Source organism: Zootermopsis nevadensis, unplaced genomic scaffold, assembly GCF_977971745.1.
Source record: "Zootermopsis nevadensis isolate Lab colony 2312 unplaced genomic scaffold, Znev_1.0 Znev_ptg000050l, whole genome shotgun sequence".
Lineage (NCBI taxonomy): Eukaryota > Metazoa > Arthropoda > Insecta > Blattodea > Termopsidae > Zootermopsis > Zootermopsis nevadensis.
In genome coordinates, this window is record NW_028259182.1 from 1,115,354 (window position 1) to 1,136,616 (window position 21,263).

The 21,263-nt window shown below is 38.7% G+C and overlaps 1 protein-coding gene across 1 annotated transcript in view; it reads left to right on the plus strand.

Annotated features, from left to right (window-relative positions):
• Positions 1 to 21,263, plus strand: part of Sesn (Sestrin) — a 268,523-nt gene that overhangs the window by 4,092 nt on the left and 243,168 nt on the right. The window contains exon 2 of the mRNA XM_022065278.2: positions 896 to 961. Coding sequence (XP_021920970.1) covers positions 896 to 961 — 66 coding nt within the window. The remainder of the gene's footprint in view (positions 1 to 895; positions 962 to 21,263) is intronic.

Consider the following 21,263-nt stretch of genomic DNA (forward strand, 5'->3'; position numbering starts at 1 on the left):
TAATTGAAATCAGTTTCTTAGAATGTGGTGCAGGTTTTCAGGTACCGGCTTCGTGCTAGCGTTGCTATGGTTTAGGCGTATAGCAACGGCAGACTGTAGTGTATTTACCAATTTTGTTCTTTATTGGTAAAGTTTGATATAACTTCGAGGGCAATGACATTTCGGCTTCTTGCTTATTTCCCCATATTTCGTAATGCAATTTGTATGAGGAGCTTATGGTGCCTGCTTTCCTTTATAAACATTTTCATTTAAATTTATCGGATACATTACTGAAGAAACCAGTGTGAAAGGCTTCGATGGTATTTTATGACACTCGACAGTGCCATTTGAGTAGTTCTCTTTACTGTCAGCAACACACGAGCATGGTGAAGTGAGAATGTCAGTAACAGGTATTGAATCTGTTTCAATGGGAACGTAACGAGTTCGTATTTAATTTAGTGTTTTATTATTTTGTTCGCATTATTTGTGCATTTTATTAAAGGTACACGTGAAAGACGAATCTAACACACTCCTGATGGAAAGACACAATTCGGATGAGCTAGGCGTAGATAGGAAAATAATATTAAAATTGGTCTGTGGTAAGTTGGGTTTGGATGTGAAGTGGATTCTATTACTGTCTGATCCGCTCCATGAAGTTAGTTAGTTAGTGTGTCTTTCTATAGAATTAAAAGTCGTTGTTGACTTTGGTACCTGGCGAAATCCAACGACTATATCGTTTGGAAAGGGAGTGGTTTATAAACCCCTGTTACAGGTTGACTTTCAACGTCGTTGGCTACGTATGTTGTATAATTGGTTTGTCCAAAATAGATCATGACGTTAAAATGTTTTAATCGAAATGTGATGTGGAGATTGGCCTAAGCGGTTTTGTAACAAACCTTATCGTTTCTGTTGGCAGGAGAGAGGAATGCCCATCCCACATCCGACCATCCATGGCCCCAGCAGCTACATTCCTGTGGAGGAGGTAAGTTCCTTTGGACAGCCGTTTGGAATATGTTATTTAAGTTCGTCAGCTGCTTGTAATTTTTTTTTCAACATATATTTTGCAGGAAAAATTAATTGTGCTCTTACGTGCTGTAGTCGGGACGAAGCTTTGCGTTCCAGATCCGTTTGAAGTGAAAGGCACAGGGATTAAGGGGTGGATGGGTTAGGATATAAGAAAGCATATACTGTTCACACAATAAACATTATTATTTCCCAGCGGCAGTATTTTGTAGCTCGCTGTCTCATTTCCATTGTCGATAATGTCTTTGGTTTATATAATATACGAGGTGCGATCGGAAAGTTTCAAGACTGTGTCAATAGAGGGCGAACCGGATGTAGTACGAGCTTCTGCCGCTAGGGGGTGCGGCCTACATTCATAGTGAATCAGTGTGCCAGCCGGCATCATCGAATTAGCATTTGTTTCTTAGTTACGGGCGTTTTGGTAGTGCATTACACCGACCCTCCTGCGATTTCGGAATGGCGGATTTTCATGAACAAATCAAATTTTGCCAAAGACTCGCCAAAACGGCTACTGATACCTATGAAATGCTAAAGCAAGCATTTGGGGAGTCCACAATGGGTCGTGCGCAAACTTTTGTGTGGCATTCACGTTTTAAAAATGGCCGAACCTCTGTCGATGATGACGAGCGTTCTGGACGACCATCTTCGAGCACAACGCCCGAAAATGTTACGAAGATTCGGCAGGCCATTCACGAAGATCGACGTCGTACCATCAACGACTTGTGCGACATTGTTTGGATAGGCTATGGGACCTGTCAGCTGATTCTAAAGGAAGAACTCCACATGCGACGCATCATGACAACGCGCCAGCGCACACCGCCCTCAAAGTTCGGCAGTTTTTGGCCTCAAACACCATGGCCGTCATCCCGCACCCTCCTTATTCGCCGTGTGACTTCTTCCTCTTCCCAAAGATGAAAATTCAGCTAAAGGGAAGGAGATTTGAGACGATAGAAGAGATTCAGGCAGAATCGCAGATGGTGCTTGACAGGCTGACAAAGAAGTATTTCCAGGGATGCTTCCAGGCTTGGCAGCGGCGCTGGGATTTTGTGTTCACTCCCAGGGGAACTACTTCGAGGGTGATGGATGAATTTAATACCTGAGATAAGTGTACGGGTTTTTATAGGCGCAGTCTAGAAACTTTCCGATCTCACCTCGTATGTGTTTGTTTTTATTCTACTCACAAACTAGTGACGTAGGCAAAACGCACGGATTCGCTAAGCCTTTTTATGAATAGCGCAGTTTTTATTGAGGCACTTTAAATACAGCGTAATGAGCTTCATTTCGAGCATATTCATTGCTGTTGTTGGGTGTACTTCAAGCTTTACCTTAGAGCCAGTCCACGTCGTTGGGCTTTTGTCACATTGTTACAACAATGACTATTATTTACTTTGATAGTGTTCTTGCACTTGTTATTTGCTTCGTTGTACTGCTGACGTCATCGCCCGTAATGTGCTACAAAGAACGCCTTTGGAATGTTAGTGTACGCCAAAGAGAACACATTTTGAGATTTTGTTTATTTTCATTTTTTTTTTTTTAAACAGGAGAAGAGTCTTTAGCTCTCTGCTGTTGATTCTTTCCGATTTCTGTTTTGCGTTTTTAAACGCTCAAATATTATAGTTGTACGACTGTTTATTTTAACATCATTTGACTCATTAAGAGAAGGTTGCACTGATAATGTCCTGATAGCGGCTGAAACGTGTCTTCTTATATATTTCGGCAACTAGTGTGAATAAAAGTTTGTCGGTATATGAGAAATATATTTTTATCAGAAATTTGCACAGTATAAAAGGATATAAGATCCTCTTTAAGGGATTTATATTAGTGTAACCTATTATTTTACCACATTGCATCGTCTCCAGAGATTGTTTAGTAATAGTTGATGCTATATTTGTTTATACGAGGCGCGTCCTCAAAGTAAGTTTCCCACTCGTCCCACAGCTAGCAAACCTTATATTGCGCGAAGCGACTGTGCGTACGTGATAGAGCAATGACGTAGCATGGCGCATGCACTAACGGCACCTCCCGCGTTCTCACAGTAGCATCGTTGCAGCTGTTGAAGATGGAGGTTCTTATTCCAGCTCCCGCCGACTGTGAAGTGCGGTCACACACGGCTCGACGGACAGCAAGTCTCCTGCAGGAGTTCAGCTGGGAGGTGTTTAATCATTCACCCTACAGCCCGGACCTCGCTCCCAGTGATTTCCATCTTTTCCTACACCTCAAGAAATTCCTGTCCGGTCAGCGTCAGCGTTTTGAGAATGACAGAGAGGCGGAGATGGTTGTCACACAGTGGTTCCAATCCCAGGCGGCAGACTTCTACGACACAGGTATTCAAAAGTTGGTCCCACGGTATGACCAATGTCTCAATTCCGGTGGCGAATATGTTGAAAAATAGCTGGACACTTGCTGTATCTGTTGCAATAAATATTTCCATGAAATTGTGTTTTGTTTCTGTAAACGGCCCCAGGGAAACTTACTTTGAGGACGCGCCTCGTATGAATGTGACTGATTGAATATTAAGATACGTGGAAGCTTCAGTAGACGAAAGGAGATCCATCCTTTTACACGTTTTTTTTAGATTAAACTGATGATAGATAAAATCGAGAAGAAAATATAAAAAAATTATTATCTTTCTGATGTTAAGTTAAACAGTGTTCAAAATTCAACCCTATTTTCTGTCTGTTTTGTGCGTGCAGTTATTTGATTTTAAATTTTTTAGAATGTCCTACTTTTTACACCAAGAATTCTCTGTTGCGTAAAAACTCTTGAAATTAGTTGCCCGGGCGTTAATCTCTTAGCGAGTTTTTGTTCTCTCCCTTTTTATGGGTCGTTAACATTCTTCATTGCGTTTGGAGAGCACCCATGAGTCATTGGGGAGAGCATTTTCTTCCCACCAATAATATGGAGTGCTTGGCAATGTTTACTGGTCTCTATTTGTGTCGAGTGTGAGGATTCTTGGTTTGCAAATAACGTTACAAGTGCTGGAAAATACATTTCTGGCAGTGGAAATTAATCTATTTTTTTACGTGCAGTTTTTGCAGTTTTGTAGTCAGAAGACAGATTATGACAGTCAGATATATTCTTTTAACTTTGTGTTTAAACTGTTATGGAATTAGAAACAGTTTTCCATTTTTAAACACGCCTTATACTGATTTCATCTATATAAAGATATTTCAGATAATAGACTCCCAAATTACAAATTAATTTATAAAATCTGTTGTAAAGGTTAGAACGTTTGGAATGATACACTACGAAACTTATTAAGATAAATCAGTTGTTCCTAAAACCTGAAATATATGACAACAGATCGTTATTACTATCTGATGGAATCCTTTTTTAAAGAATAGTTGGCGTGTATTTTATTAAATTTTGTATAAAATCCTTTCTGTCGTTAGTAAATCTTTAAAAATGTAAGTAATGCATGTTTGTAAATAAACTTACGTATTTGTTGCAAATTTTCTCATTTTTTCTTAGAATTATCCGGGAAAATATATTTCCCAACCAGCAATGATAATCGGGAGTCCACTGTATTGTAAATTGATCTGTTTGTCTAATGTAGCCGAATATTTATTCCCTCTACTAGAAGGACATAACCACGAAATGTTTCTCGTTTATTTTCTATTTGTTGTATTGCAAAATTTGTAGTTACGGCTGTAACCGGCCTTCGTATTAAATTCCTCATTCTTTGGTGCATCGATTTATTATTTAATGTCATGAAGCGGGTAGAAGGGAGAGTACGAAGGAGTAAGGAAACTTACGAAGCATTGGTAAAGCTCACCTGGGTAATTAATGACAGTGGTCTTAATGTTCACGTTAGTTATAAACCCGTGGGGAACGCTGGATATTCACTGAAAGCAGACTATGCGGAATAATTAATTATGTACGTAAAGACTATTTTAAAGCTTTTTAAACTGCTGTAGAAGTAATTTGCAGTGATAGATGGAACGTTACCATTTTAACCTTGCCACGTATTTAGGTCTAAATAATTTGCATTGGACGTAAATTTTGATTTGTAAGATATCAAGACGTTAGCGCGTTACAGAATGAATCTAACTGTTGCGAAGAAATTTTTTGTTCCATTAAAGCGAGTTTCGTAATGCGGGTGGCTGTATTTGATATCCTCCATCGGCGAGATATTTCAATGGTAAAATTCTGCTACTTTTTGAGTCTCCTTGTTTGTGCTGTGTGAAATAACACGGACCGCAATAGTATCGAGGTAGATGTTATGTCATAGCTCGAAACAAATTGACTTTCTGAACGATGAGTTGTGTTTTAGCTCTTTGCCTAGCTCTCAGCCGTGTTGTTGACCCCTTCTTTATCCGCTGTCAGCAGCTCAGTCAGCGTGTTCTCAGGTGTCCTCCGTACCTTTGGTCCGTCTCTTTTATCCGCAGTCGAAGGTCGCGTCCCTGCCGTAGTGGCAAGGGATCTGCTATCATTATCATCATCATCAGGACATGAAAAATTTGGTCGCTCGTTCGCGCAAGGTGTGAGAATCTCTGAGACATAAAATGTCTGACAACGAAAATCATAATTATATTCTTTATTGTCAGGTATTAATTTTTTTTGTATTAGATATCGTGAAGTTCATTGATAACAGAATACCCATTCAGTATTTGCACAGAATTGTTACACTGTGCTTGCATTGCCTAAATTTGTTCCCACGTGGTGCAAATATCAACGAAATACGTGTAATTTTTGACAGTGCATTGTGGAATTTGATACAGCTTTTCGTGGTGACATTAATCGAACACGAACGTGATAAACTCAAAGAGCCCCTTTTATGTATACTAAAAATCTGGGTGCGCCATTCAACTTTTATTGTTGCATAACGTGTATTATTAAGTCTTTTTTTCGAGCTTTCTATTTTCCATTATTACGAGAGAGAATAGAAATTTTTCAGAATCGCCGCTAGTGAATACAATATCGTATTATTAATAATGTCGATGAATGTAAACTTCAGCAGTTCGCCTGGTGGTTCTTTGTAGAATTGGTATTTCGATAATGGTATGAAATCCAATAGCCCAGCACGTAAAACCGTCTATTATGTCGTCTACTCATGTAACAAACATTATTTGAATCAATTTTAATCACAATTTTTGTTGTTGTTGTTGTTGTAGAAATGGTATAACGTTGCTAGTGGGTTAGAGATCTCGATGATCCGTTGGGTTGTGATTTGTATTTTCGTCATAGCACACACTGCATTTGCATCAAATATACCAGTGGTATTCAACCTTTTTTTGTTCGCGTACCCCCAGATATAATTTCTCTTCAACTTCGTACCCCCAAAGTTGTTGGTGTATAATTCAAGTTATACATAGTATATAATCTACATCTAAAATAAATTAAATAAATTACATTACTGATTATTCAGTGTTTATCATAAAATAATTTTTTTTAAATTTCACGTACCCCTTAAGATGTCTTCGCGTACCCCCAGATATAATTTCTCTTCAACTTCGTACCCCCAAAGTTGTTGGTGTATAATTCAAGTTATACATAGTATATAATCTACATCTAAAATAAATTAAATACATTAAATTACTGATTATTCAGTGTTTATCATAAAATAATATATTTTTTAAAATTTCACGTACCCCCTAAGATGTCTTCGCGTACCCCCGGGGGTACGCGTACCCCAGATTTAATACCACTGAAATATACGATATATTCAACTTTGTGCCTTTTCAGTGCTTGGCTGTAACTGATTTTTTGTTTTGCTGTTGTCGAACACGTTAGTAAAGAAATTAAGTTATCTATAGGATTGTCGGTAATTACGACGAGTCGCTTCTAAGCTTGCATTAATCCGTGTTCTCTTGATACATCCACACTTGCCGATTTAATACGCCAAGGCATCGTAGTTCATAATGAAAACATTTGATAAAGACAGACTCAGCTGACACACCGCATCTGAGAGGCTTAGTCTTCTGTGATTTTTATTCGGAGTGGAAGGGTTGTTGTTTGACGTATTTGTCACTGTAGACTTCTGTAGTTTTGTAGACTAAATTGATTACGAGCAGTTGGTTTACTGATGTTGGGATAATTCGCGTGTCCTAAGAGACTGCCTCTCTCCCTCGTGCGAGGCTTGAAGGTCTGTCTCGTAATTGCCCCAATAAAAGTCTCGCTAAATGGGATCGACCTTGTGGACCATTACTGCTAATCATTGTGATCCAAGAACAGCTTCTCTTTCTCGCTTTCGTTACCGCGGTAACCAAATACATTGGGGGGGGGGCTTCCAGTGACTCCCCCTGTTTACCGGCTAGGTTTGAGGGACAAAACGAAAGCGTTTGATATTTGAATGTTGAATTTTAATCATTTGAATTCAGGCCGGAGATGAGGTGAACAGGATCGTTTTTGTTGTTTGATCCTAGGCTGTGGGAAATTATTATCTCAGGACTTCCGGGAGCCTGTAAGCTCGATCTTCCCACCCCTGTTTTCATTTCGACTCTTGTGCCCGCCGTCCTCCAGCGTATATCGGATTCAAACGCTACTGGCGTCGCTTTCAGTCTTCTCGAACAGACTCTACGCTTTATTGCAACAGGAAATTGAAAGGCTTTGTTGATGTTTCCATGTGAACCAGTGAGTTCTTTTATGTGACTGTTCGCATTTAATTAATTTGGTCCATAATCGTGCGTGTACGCTTTCCCTGTTTAAAATGAGAGACTACCATAAACAATTAAAATAGTCGTAATGTGTTTGTTATCAACTTTCTTTTACCCTCTTAAGCCCAAACTCTTCTAAATAATACATATTAATTAAGTCCGTACCTCAAACAAAACACGAAGTGGATTAACTTGTTAACGCAGTTTAACGAAATAATTCATTTTTGCAATCAGAATCATATGAAACCCATGAAAACAAAATGAAGAGTTATCAGTTGTTAAAATAGGCGGTATAGGCCATAGCGCCACGGTGGTCTAGCGGTTAGAACGCTGGCCTTGTAATCCTGGGGTCTCGGGTTCGATTCCCAGCGGTGCCCGAATTTATAACTTGTGTTGGGCAAGGCCGTGGTCTAGGCAACACGGAGTTTTCCTACGGGCATCCCAACAATTACTCCATTCACACACAGAAGAAGGCAATGGCAAACCACTTCTGGATCATCTGCCAAGAACGTATATGAACAGGTCCCAGTCCGAGAAAAGGATGGAAGTATCCTGTTCATATGGACCTGTCTTCAGACAGAACACTAAATAAATAATTGATGGCCACGGTGATCTAGCGGTTAGAACGCTGGCCTTGTAATCCTGGGGTCTCGGGTTCGATTCCCGGCGGTGCCCGAATTTATAACTTGTGTTGGGCAAGGCCGTGGTCTAGGCAACACGGAGTTTTCCTCCGGGGGCTTCCCCGGTTTCTCCGTGGCATCCCATTCACACACAGAAGAAGGCAATGGCAAACCACTTCTGGATCATCTGCCAAGAACGTATATGAACAGGTCCCAGTCCGAGAAAAGGATCGAAGGATCCTGTTCATATGGACCTGTCGTCAGACAGAACACTAAATAAATAAATAAATACAGGCCTATATTATTACCACTTGGATTTGAAGGGTTAATCGAGGAGCTACATGAATTGTATGGGTCACCTAGCATAGTGAGGATAGTGAAATCTAGGAGTCTTCTGTGGGCTGGACATGTAGGGGTGGCGAGAGGTGCATACAGGATTTTGGTAGGGAATCCTTCTGGAAAACGACCACTGGGCAGACCAAGAAGGAGGTGGGAGGATAACATCAAGATGGATCTTAGGGAGGGGGGCTGTGAGGATGGCAAATGGATGGAGTTGGCTCAGGATCGTGGCCGGTGGCGGACTTTGGTGTTGTCCCTGCGGGTTCTGCTACCAGGGAGTTAGTTTGTTTGAAGGGCTAATATTCGTTACCATAAATCGTCCATGATTTTCAAGTGAGCTGTTAAGGCAGTTAGTCGCCGGCTGTGGTTCGGTTCACTTCAGGATTAGTCCTCGTGGGATTTTTGGTGGACAGAGTGGCACTGGGAAAGGTTTCTCTCAGAATCCTTCGGCTTTCTTCTGTCAGAATCATTCCACCGCTGTTCTGTATTCAGTCTGGAGGATGGACAATGGATCCGTTAGCGGCCGCAGTTCGTAGAGACACAGACTCATCTCATTGTGACAAGGAAAGTACTTACAAGACCTGTTGTTGCCTGTACTTTGAGGGGATTTTGGTCTGTTCCGAATTGCCACGCGAAGTGACAGAACAGACAGTCTGCATGTTGGAATTCGCCCCTGTCCCGAGATGAATTTAAACTTGCGATTTCATCGGTTTCCCAGTCCAAGATGGTTTATGTGAAATATATGAAGAAGTCTCTTAATTTTAATTAACTCCTACTTACCAGATGTCATGATTCTATCATTTTATGTGCATCGCATTAGGACTCTGCATGCCACGGTGGTCTGGTTAGAACGCTGGCCTTGTAATCCTGGGGTCTCGGCTTCGATTCCCGGCGGTGCCCGAATTTATAACTTGTGTTGGGCAAGGCCGTGGTCTAGGCAACACGGAGTTTTCCTCCGTGGCATCCCAACAATTACTCCATTCACACACAGAAGAAGGCAATGGCAAACCACTTCTGGATCATCTGCCAAGAACGTATAGGAACAGGTCCCAGTCCGAGAAAAGGATGGAAGGATCCTGTTCATATGGACCTGTCGTCAGACAGAACACTAAATAAATATATAATATAAAATGCATTATTAAGCCTGTCGGTCACTGATAATTGAGTAGTCTTCCTACTAATTGTTTATTTTCCTGTGTCAAAATAATATTAATAGTCGGAAACCCTACTCAATAGATGAGCTGGGATGCCTTGACACTGGATGAATTGATTGCCCGTGCATTGTTCTGAGTGATAAGTTATGACGCAACCAGTTACTGCTTTACTGTACCATTGTGGTATGGCTTGGTTGTTATGTATGAAGATAGAAAGGAGACGATAAGATATGCTCTAGTCATGAATTGATGTGTTTCGAGCACATTTCCTGTTGCTAACCGATTTCCTATTCAAAATGTGGTCAGGTAATTGCTTTTTGTGACTCATGTTTTGTGCTCATAATACACATTTATAATACAGTAGAAATTTTACCGTCAAGAGTGACGGTAAAATCTAAAATAATTCTTAAAAAGTACATTTTCAATTAAAAGTGTTCCAAAGCAGCGTTTAAAAATTAAAATTAAGTAATGTTTTATAACAATAGAGTGAAAATCATTACTAATCTTTGCTTAATTCTATAATAATATAATAATACTGCAATGCAGAACATTATCCTATATCGATGTCAGAACTGTGGTACGTTGTAGGACGTGTAAATAGTAGGCGATCGCCCTGATGATGGATACTGCAAGGACCACTGAAACGTCGGTAAACTTCTACTGGACTACGCGTCTCAACATCCCAGAAGACCGTTGTCTTTATATATTATCAGATTTTAATTACGAGTTAAAATTTATTGGTGTCTGATTTCTTTTCTCTCTACTTATTCGACCAACGCAAAAGCCGGTCACAGAATCTTCATTTACTTAACTACGCGGTTGTCAGCTGTATAATTCTTGTTCTAATGCTCATGTTTCAGTCTACGAAGATAGGCCATCACCCTGAAATTGTCGTGTTTCTTCAGTATCGAAGGCAAACACCAGATTCAGATTCCTCAAAAAGTAGAATAAAAGTTATGCTCGTGTCTGTTGATAAATGCAAGAAATAAACATTGAGAATTAATGATTGGAAGAGATCTGCTTCATATGCTCACAGCTGTGTGGTATTCTTTCAGCAAAACATAAAAAGAGATAGGAAAGCAGACATCTCTGCTGCCAGATGTAGAGTCTCGTACGTCCTCGGGAGAATGCTTTTGAACATATCCCATAAATACACTTCTCTGTGCTGCTAAATTTGAAAGGCTCATGGTCATGGCAAACTGTTCCATCTCGTCTTCGGCGATGCATATGGACACTTCATTATTCTTATCAAGACAGATGATCTTGATCTCTGACCATCTTTGTCAAGGAGTTGCCTGATTCTAGACCAGGGATCTCAAGACATGGTTTCCAAGGCTTTGAGGCGGTGTCCAGGAAAATCTCATGGCCCATACGTCTTATATAAACGAATATAATTTTGACGTTTTCTTAAAAGACGAACTTGATTATTGACTATCCAGGTCGTTGTCTTATTTCTAAAAACCTGAAGATTAAAATATACAAAGCAATAATTTTGCCTGTTGTTTTGTATGGGTGCGAAACATGGTCTCTCACTCTGTGGGAGGAACACAGATTGCAGGTGTTTGAGAATCGGGTGTTGAGGAGGATATTTGGGCCTAGGAGAGAAGACGATGGGGCGTGGAGAAAACTGTATAATGATGAGCTTAAAAATCTGTACTCCTCCCCCAATATTGTCAGGGTGATTAAGTCGAGAAGAATGAGATGGACTGGGCATGTAGCGCGCATGGATGGGACAAGAGGTGTGCACCGGGTATTGGTCAGGAGGCCTGAGGGTAAGAGACCTCTGGGGAGATCTAGACGTAGATGGGAGGATAATCTCAGACGTGATCTATGGGAGATAGGAGTTGAAGGAGACTGGATTTTGTTGGCCCAGGACAGGGTCCGGTGGAGGGCTTTGGTTAATTCGGTGATGAACCTTCGGGTTCTGCAAGCCATCTTGTTAGTTAGTTAGTTTGGTGACAGAGAAATCAGCAATTCTGTGGAGCCATTGTTGACTTCTAAGTCAACGCAGTAATTTTTAGTTCATAGTATTTTCAGGACACTCCCACAAATGAAACCTTGTACAAGGCACTGTCAACAGTTAACACTTGTTGGACAGTGTCACGAGTTTTGAGACCCCTGCACTAACCTTTCCATGACGAGAGTTGCAGCCAAATCTCGCGGATCAGGTGACGACATGCCGACGAGGACAGTGTCCTGGTGCGATGCAGGGTTTCAAACTCTTGTCCGGAATTGTATTTGAAGGGCAGATTTCCTTGATGTGCCAAAACAACTCCCTTCTTTGAAAAGGTAAAAAAGGGACTTTTGCGCTCCACCATAGACTCGGGGCTGTCTTGACACGTTTGTAATCGTTCAGCTTTTGTCGATGTTCTGCCGTTTGCCCTGTTCGTGGTTTCAATAATTACTGTCTTAATATTTTGAAACTTGGCGATTTAAACAGATCTTCAGGTAATTCAGTCTGGGAAACTATGATAGGTTGGTCGTGTAGCTTGGATATTGTGGACAGGAAATGCATTCAGGTTGTTGTTGGGTAAACCTATTGAAAAATAGCCACTTAGACCAACCCCTGCAGCCTATAAATATTCTCAGAAGCGCAAAACTTGTCTCTCCTACCCCCTTAACTAGTTAAAATCTTAAGATAGTGTAGTTGCGTCATATTGTGATTTATAAAATTAAATTATTTGGTTATTCCGTCAAATCACAATGTATTTAAAATAAGATAATTAAAATAATTAAAATATCATTCTGTGTTCCATATCGAATAATCGATTTACAATTGGAACAGTTACAGCATGTTTCGGTTTTATTAAACCATCATCGATATGGAACACAGAATGATATTTTAATTATTTTAATTATCTTATTTTAAATAAATTGTGATTTGACGGAATAACCAAATAATTTAATTTTAGTTAAAATCTGTTTGTCCCCAAGAAACACCACTTCAGATAAGCAAAGCACTGGTTGCATTCAAGTAAATAATTTAATAAAACAATACTGAAGATGGAGACGGTTTGTATTACCGAAACGTTGGCACCTACCGAGGAGTCTACACGACGCCAGAACCCATAACATCTCCTACTCGTCTCGTCGTTGTTTGCAAATAGCCTTGAAGTAAGACAACGAGACTTTGCGCTGTTTAAATAAGCGATGTTATTTGAGGTCCTGAACCTGTCATAAAAGTCATACGATTTTTTACGTATCGACACGTTCGTTTGTTAGTTGAATCGCTGAAGGATCGTATCAGGATAGACCGCAGACACTCGTGCTTCGTACTGTTGTACGACGCTTTTTGAGCGATTTCCAAGTATCTAAAAAGCCTCTGATGATACTGTGGTTGTTGAGGCTAGAATAAAACGCTTTTGTTAAATTCTAAATCGATTGTTAGTAACAAAACCAGGTCAGAAACACTTTCCACTTAAAAAGACAGAAATGTATAATGAAATTACTGTGTTAATTGGCTATCGGAGCGACCGGAGGTCATTTTCGTTTCAAGCACTTCTATGTTTATAAACACCACTGTGGCTGCTTCAGTATCCACAGAGACACGAGAGTGAAATATGACGATGATACAAGCTTATGAGATGGTAAAGTTGCGTCATATTGTGATATAATAAATATATATTAAATCTTGTCCGTCTAATCACAATAAATTCTTATTAAATATTAAAATATTACAATAATTAACATTTAAAATATTTAAAATATCAAAATCTGATAAAAATGTACGCTAAAATAATATGATAAAAATGTGATAAAAATGTACGCTAAAATAATATATAGAAATTGTATTTAAGTTATTATTGATTTGAATCTTTATATAATTATATACACCTGAAGATAGTTCTTTTAGGAACTGAAACATGTCGTGAAAAATGATGGTCTAATGTAAATCGAATATTTCGATAAAGAACATCATTTGATATTTTAAATATTTTAAATGTTAATTATTGTAATATTTTAATATTTAATAAGAATTTATTGTGATTAGACGGACAAGATTTAATATATAGATACTACCTTAATCAATTTAAATCCAGGTCTTGACAGAACAGCATCGCTAATCTAGCTTCTGTTCATTACACTGCCGTCACTATCTTCGGCTTACTAATTCAGCGATTGACAAGCTGAAGTGACACTACTGTATTATATACATAGTTGGTTTCCCATAAACAGATTGTACCTACCTGATAAATAGAATTCTCTGTCATGAAACAACAGAAAGTAATTCATTTTCGACGTTTATCAAGTTGGAAGCCACTTCAGTCAATTTCACTTTTTCTCAAATTATATAAATCCGTTTTAATATTATACTTTCGTTTGTACGCAAACTATATAATTGGCCTCAGCCGTTCTGGGTTTCGGAATGAAAATTATAAATTATTTGTATTGTAATAGTTTTATTGTCCAAGTTGAAAGGATTCTGAAGGCAGTGTAAAGGGCTCATATTTTTTCGTTTCGGAAATTGATGTAACTTCCTTCATCCGGTGATAGGATGAGATGCTGGGCTGGGCTCCAAGGTAGAACTAGTCTCAGACTGTCAAACCCTAGCAATGCAGCTGCGCCTAGGAGCCGATTGGAATAGTATTTTCTCCTTATCGTGTCACCTGATGAAGGAAATCGAGCCAATTTCCTATGCGTTGGACTTCAAAAAACTGGAACGATAAACCTAATCCGAAAGATTAGCCATAAATTGTATACATTTTTTCCACACATACATTTCTGACAAACTGTAGATGTTATATTTGAACGTGTGCAAAGTGTAACGGGAGGTATACGCTTCAACGTTCCCACTCAGGGTCTTATTTTCAAAACGCAAGTCTGTAAAAGCTCAGGAAAGTTTTGATGGTTATGTATCGTGTTCCGTCTTTTATCCTTTTCGTTGTTTGCCGCATTGTAACGTGATCTGATATCGAAGGATAAATATATTTGCGGTATACGTAGCCTGTAGCACACGACCGCTTCTGTCCTAACACTTTTCAAATTGCATAGTTGCAAAAGCTTTAATAAAATAAGGATCAATTTCTTGCAAAGACTGTGATAAACCCTTTTAGAAGGAAATGTGATTTCGGACCGATCTGAAGATGAGTTATGGTACGACATGAACATTTCTGGGAAACACGCCCTTCTCTATCAGTAGAGAACAGTGGCTGGTTTTTTTCCGCTGCAAAGATTATTCAGTGACTGAATTACCTGTCATTTCAGTTCTCATTCCAACATGATAACCGTGTTTATTCCTAGAAAAAGTTTTTCCTGTATGTCGTGTCTCGGCCATAATTCAATTCCTGAGAATCGTAAATGATCAAGTCTGTTACAAGTAAATGAACATTTGAGACAAGAAGCACAAATTATTCTTCGGGTGCAATTTCGTAATTGCAAGGAGCGTGATGTATTCTAATAAGTCTTTCCACTTAGGGCATAGGGCGTACTTTCTCGTCAGAGAGATCCATTGACTCTAAAGCAAGAAAGCACATCATGGGAATGATTGATGGGATTTATTTGGTAGTTATTTCGAGTATGGAAATCTGTTGCAGACTTTGTATTCATGATTAATCTTCACGTCACTGAACGAACGAGGGAAGAAGAAAGGTTTATACGTAGTACAAGAGGACTCCCCCGCTCTCTTAACCTCCTTTGTACTGGGAATTCCCGTATTTCGAACAAAAAATAATTATTTATAAACCCGACATATTTAGTTAGTACTGTTTCAGACCAAGCCACGGTGGTCTAACGGTTAGAACGTTGGACTTGTAATCCTGGGGTCTCGGGTTCGATTCCCGGCGGTGCCCGAATTTATAACTTGTGTTGGGCAAGGCCGTGGTCTAGGCAACACGGAGTTTTCCTCCGTGGCATCCCAACAATTACTCCATTCACACACAGAAGAAGGCAATGGCAAACCACTTCTGGATCATCTGCCAAGAACGTATATGAACAGGTCCAGTCCGAGAAAAGGATGGAAGGATCCTGTTCATATGGACCTGTCGTCAGACAGAACACTAAATAAATAATAATAATAATAATAATACTGTTTCAGACAGCCACCATTGTACTTCGTTTTCGGGTTGTGTAGTTAATGTTTAATTTTTAAGGTATTCTCTGCATCTCTGCCATATTCATTTAACCCTTTAATTGACAAAAATAATTCGTATAATTTTTAAATGTGTGGTTCTTACGTACGAGAAAACACACTACATCATCGTTACAATTTAAAAGTATATTAATGATCTTCATAAAATTAGCGTTATTCATTCTAGGAACAAAGTGAAACCTAAATAAACTCCATAAACGCAAGTGGTGTGCATCCTTACCATTGACCTATAAAGAGAGTTGCCTCGAATCGTTCTGTCGTAATTCCATGGTTCACCTTGAAGAGGTAGTACTCACTCGCTTGGCCAAGAAGCATTTTTTTTATTGAAACCCGAGGTCCAGTACCGTCTTTAAAAAGACCTTCTACTGGGTCGTGTCATGAGGTAACTAAATGCAGTCACCACCTCCAGATCTCGTTTCTCAAAAAACCTTTTTAATATTATCCTTGCACTTAAGAATGTTTTCCAGTGGGTCTCCTCTGATAAGGTTTTCCAATAAAAATGTGTGTACATATCTCGCCCAGGTGTTTCTCTTTTGTTTAAGTATTTAAATTCCATTTTTGTTTGACGTTTTGTATGGTTCTCAGAATAAACCGCGGTATTTTCCTAAACATTTACCTATCAGTCTGTTAGTTTTAGGTGAAGTGTATGAATTGTTAGCTCTTTATTACACCGGCCAAGTGGTTTCGATCCACTTGTTACATATTTCCAAACATTCTCCGTAACACGCACGTATTTTAATCTGGTGTTCGCTTCTAACAATCCTTGTTTTGAAATATGCATCGTACCAGACTTTTAGTCTCACTGACATTACTTTGTATCGATCAACCACCACAACTTCACCTTGCCTCGATCTGTCATTCATTTCGTGAAATATTTACCGAAAATAAACATTAAATTTACTATACAGCACATAAAAGATACAGTCTGTGGCGAAATTTGTGCCAGCCTTTGACTAAATTAACCCTTTTAAAGCCTAGTGGAAAATGTATGTACATGGAGAGACTAAATAATCCCACGAAACCCGTCAGTCAAAATAGACTGTACTTGAACCTGGAACTTCCGGTTGCTACGTTTTATACGTGCTAATTCACTGGACACAAACACAAATACCATTAAGAGGTCAGATTTACACTCCAGCTGCTTTACTCCCGACTCTGAGTTTGGCCCAGGGTCAGTATTTATGTCGAATCTTAGTCTCCCACTCTGTTTATTCATTAGTCTAAAGCAGTGGTATTCAACCTGGGGTACGCGTACCCCTGGGGGTACGTGAAATTTTAAAAAAAATTGTTTTATGACAAACACTGAATAATCAGTAATGTAATTTATTTAATTTATTTTAGATGTAGATTATATACTACGTATAACTTGAATTATACACCAACAACTTTGGGGGTACAAAGTTGAAGAGAAATTATATCAGGGGGTACGCGAAGACATCTTAGGGGGTACGTGAAATTTAAAAAAAAATGTTTAATGATAAACACTGAATAATCAGTAATGTAATTTATTTAATTTATTTTAGATGTAGATTATATACTACGTATAACTTGAATTATACACCAAAAACTTTGGGGGTACAAAGTTGGAAGAGAAATTATATCAGGGGGTACGCGAAGACATCTTAAGGGGTACGTGAAATTTAAAAAATATATTATTTTATGATAAACACTGAATAATCAGTAATGTAATTTATTTAATGAATTTTAGATGTAGATTATATACTACGTATAACTTGAATTATACACCAACAACTTTGGGGGTACAAAGTTGAAGAGAAATTATATCAGGGGGTACGCGAAGACATCTTAGGGGGTACGTGAAATTTAAAAAAAAATGTTTTATGATAAACACTGAATAATCAGTAATGTAATGTAATTTAATTTATTTTAGATGTAGATTATATACTACGTATAACTTGAATTATACACCAACAACTTTGGGGGTACGAAGTTGAAGAGAAATTATATCAGGGGGTACGCGAAGACATCTTAGGGGGTACGTGAAATTTAAAAAAAAATGTTTTATGATAAACACTGAATAATCAGTACTGTAATGTAATTTAATTTATTTTAGATGTAGATTATATACTACGTATAACTTGAATTATACACCAACAACTTTGGGGGTACAAAGTTGAAGAGAAATTATATCAGGGGGTACGTGAAATTTAAAAAAAAATGTTTTATGATAAACACTGAATAATCAGTAATGTAATGTAATTTAATTTATTTTAGATGTAGATTATATACTACGTATAACTTGAATTATACACCAACAACTTTGGGGGTACAAAGTTGGAAGAGAAATTATATCTGGGGGTAGGCGAACAAAAAAGGTTGAATACCACTGGTCTAAAGGACATGCTGAATGTACTATACTTAAGTCCATATTAAATCCATGTGCTCTGTGTTTGCTGAGCAGGGAACAGATGTCTCAAGAATCTGCAATAGCAGCGCCATCTGTGAATAGATTTATGTATTAATAACCGTGAATATATTAATCTGACTCTCGCCGATAACCTTTCGCATATGCGCCGGCTGTCATCGGACTAGACGAGGTTATTTGAGGCGGATGACGCATTCTAGATGGAATTCGTAGATAATTTAAGTACGATTGGAAAGGTGTATGAAGAACACGAACATTCAGTCGCGTTTATTGCAGATTTTCATTGCTCCGTGGTCGTTATGTTTGTTTATAAGAGACGCATATCATCGTGACGATCAAAGATCCTGTTGTTGGAATATTATTGGGCGACGCTGGGAACAGTGGGTCATTGTGGAACAACAGCATTGAAGTCGGGTGACATTAGTGCAACAGTGGCCTGCGTGTGTGGTATCAAGAACGCCTTTGGAATGTTAGAAAACTCCAAAGGGCACACATTTCCAATCTTATTCTTTTCGCTTTCTTGATTTTATACTTTTGTATGAATATGCAAGGCGGCTTCATTAGAATCGGATTGGAATCATTTGGGTGTGTGTGTTTATATATGGCCACGCACAACCTAATGTTCAGCATCCGATGTGTCTGACTTCGGTAACATGAAATGTGTAACTCACTGGTACTGAGAACGCCATATTGATCTGAGCAGAGTGCATCATCTGCCGTTGGTGGTGGCGCGACCATCGGGGTCATCCGCGATCCGGAGGGAAATTTCCACTCTCGCTGTTCACTCTCTCTCTCTTCTCTCCCTGATTTTCCCTTCTCTACTTTCACCTCTCGTTCTCCACCATTTTCCCTCTTTCATTTTCACTCTTTTCTGCGTCCTTTGTTTCCGTATTCTCACTCTCTCGTTCTATCCCCGTTTCTGATTTACGTACGTCGGTTTATGCCTCTTCCATGTTCTGCCCCCTCCCCCGCCAGCAAGCGTTCTGCCTCTGTTCACATTCCTCCCCTTTTCTGTTCGTTTATCCACAACTCTGCCTGTATATTTGCATATTCTCTCCGATCGGATTCGATGTTGTCATCGTCCGTGTTCCCAGCTGGTTCCTCCTAACTCATGGAGTACTTTTGTCGTCCGGAAACAACCCATCTCTCGTGTTCCGTTCTACCCCGTTCCACCCCCTCGTTCTTCTTCAGTACCCTGGTGTTCCTTAGTGATCTCGAATCCCCCATTTTACTTATTGAGTTTTTCTGTTAGACATTCGATGTATGCAGAATTAACCGTATTTAATGTATGTGGCTGAATGTTTTAATCCTTCGGAATCCTTTGTTTATTGCATTGCACCCCGGTTTGTCCATCACAATTGATAATGACCTTTCCAGAATTGGTTTTATATAAAATATATATTAAATTTTGCCCGTCTAATCAGAATAAATTCTTATTAAATATTAAAATATTACAATAATTAACATTTAAAATATTTAAAATATTAAATGATGTTCTTTATCGAAATATTCGATTTACATTAGACCATCATTTTTCATGTTTCACGACATGTTTCAGTTCCTAAAAGAACCATCTTTATATAATTATATACACCTGAGGATGGTTCTTTTAGGAACTGAAACATGTCTTGAAACATGAAAAATGATGGTCTAATGTAAATCGAATATTTCGATAAAGAACATCATTTAATATTTTAAATATTTTAAATGTTAATTATTGTAATATTTTAATATTAATAAGAATTTATTGTTATTAGACGGACAAGATTTAATATATATTTAATATATCACAATATGACGCAACTTTACCATCTTAAGAATTGGTTTTGCGTAGTATTTTACACCGAACATCGTAGGCGAGTGGTTATCACTTCGTGTTTGCGAGGTTCCGGCTTCAAATCTGTCTGGAGACCTCGCCGACCTCAGGGTTATGGTAACGTCACGCCAGTTTATTAAGCTTCGCACTGCCTTGGTATACTCGATTATATCCGGTTGTCGTGCTCGTATGACAGTTATAAGCCAAACGTTCATCTCGGTTAACGCGTCTCATTCGTTTCGAATATTGGAATAATAATTTGAAATAAATCAAGGCCTTTTTCTTCTAGTATAGTTTATAACTCGTTATGTTTTTGTTCTTTGGTATGTTTTTCGTGTACCTTAGCGTCTCATACGTCTTTGCTTTCTTTCTACAATTTCCCATTTTAAAGCTCCTGTGAGGAATCTGTAGTTATTTCGATGTAAAATACAGAATGCCCCCATTTAAAACCCATCGCAACAAACACTTGCTATGGAACACAGATGAAAGGAATTGCGAATGAGACAAAACACCGACTGGTAACAACATTTCGGGACACGGGACAAGATTTCGAGTATGAAGGTGAATTTAAAATGTGGCGACGAAACCGCTTTGAAAACGGTTACTGGGAAGACGATTACAAATATGTAATGTAGCTTGGAAAAAATAAGTTATGGGGATTAGAATCCGATTAAACTGAACTGGTCAGTGTCCAGAACGTGCTGTAGTCTTACTTACGTTCCTTATACACCTTCATTTACATGTATTTTGATATCGTTGTACGTCATTGCATAGGCGTGTCTTGACACAAGCCAGGCATTCGATATCAGTAATCGTGAAGTGTCCACTACTCGTCCCTTTTGTATCGCGTACCAATCAGTCTCTAATTTAGCCAATTCACGGTTAAGCGTGTGGTCTGGGGTTTAACGCAGTTTAGTCTGTTAGAAGTTAATCGACGTTTCAGATAACTTGTTGCTTCTGTCGTTCTGAATATGGAGGCAGTAGGTCCTCTGAAACGTAGGTAACGTTTTTTTTTCCAGACTACACAGTGCTACAACCCGCAAGAAATTATATCACGTTTGCAAATTTGTCTAGGTTACTTAACGAGTTATGTTGTTGAAGTATCGTCAAATTTTAAATCGGATTGTATTCATCTACAGATAGGGTATATAGCATGAGTAATTTTTTAGAATTCTTTGTTGGTTTTGACACGATTAGTCACAAAACAAATTTTTGTCCTCGAATTACAACTACGTTTTCCTCCTTGCACATGCTGCTAACGC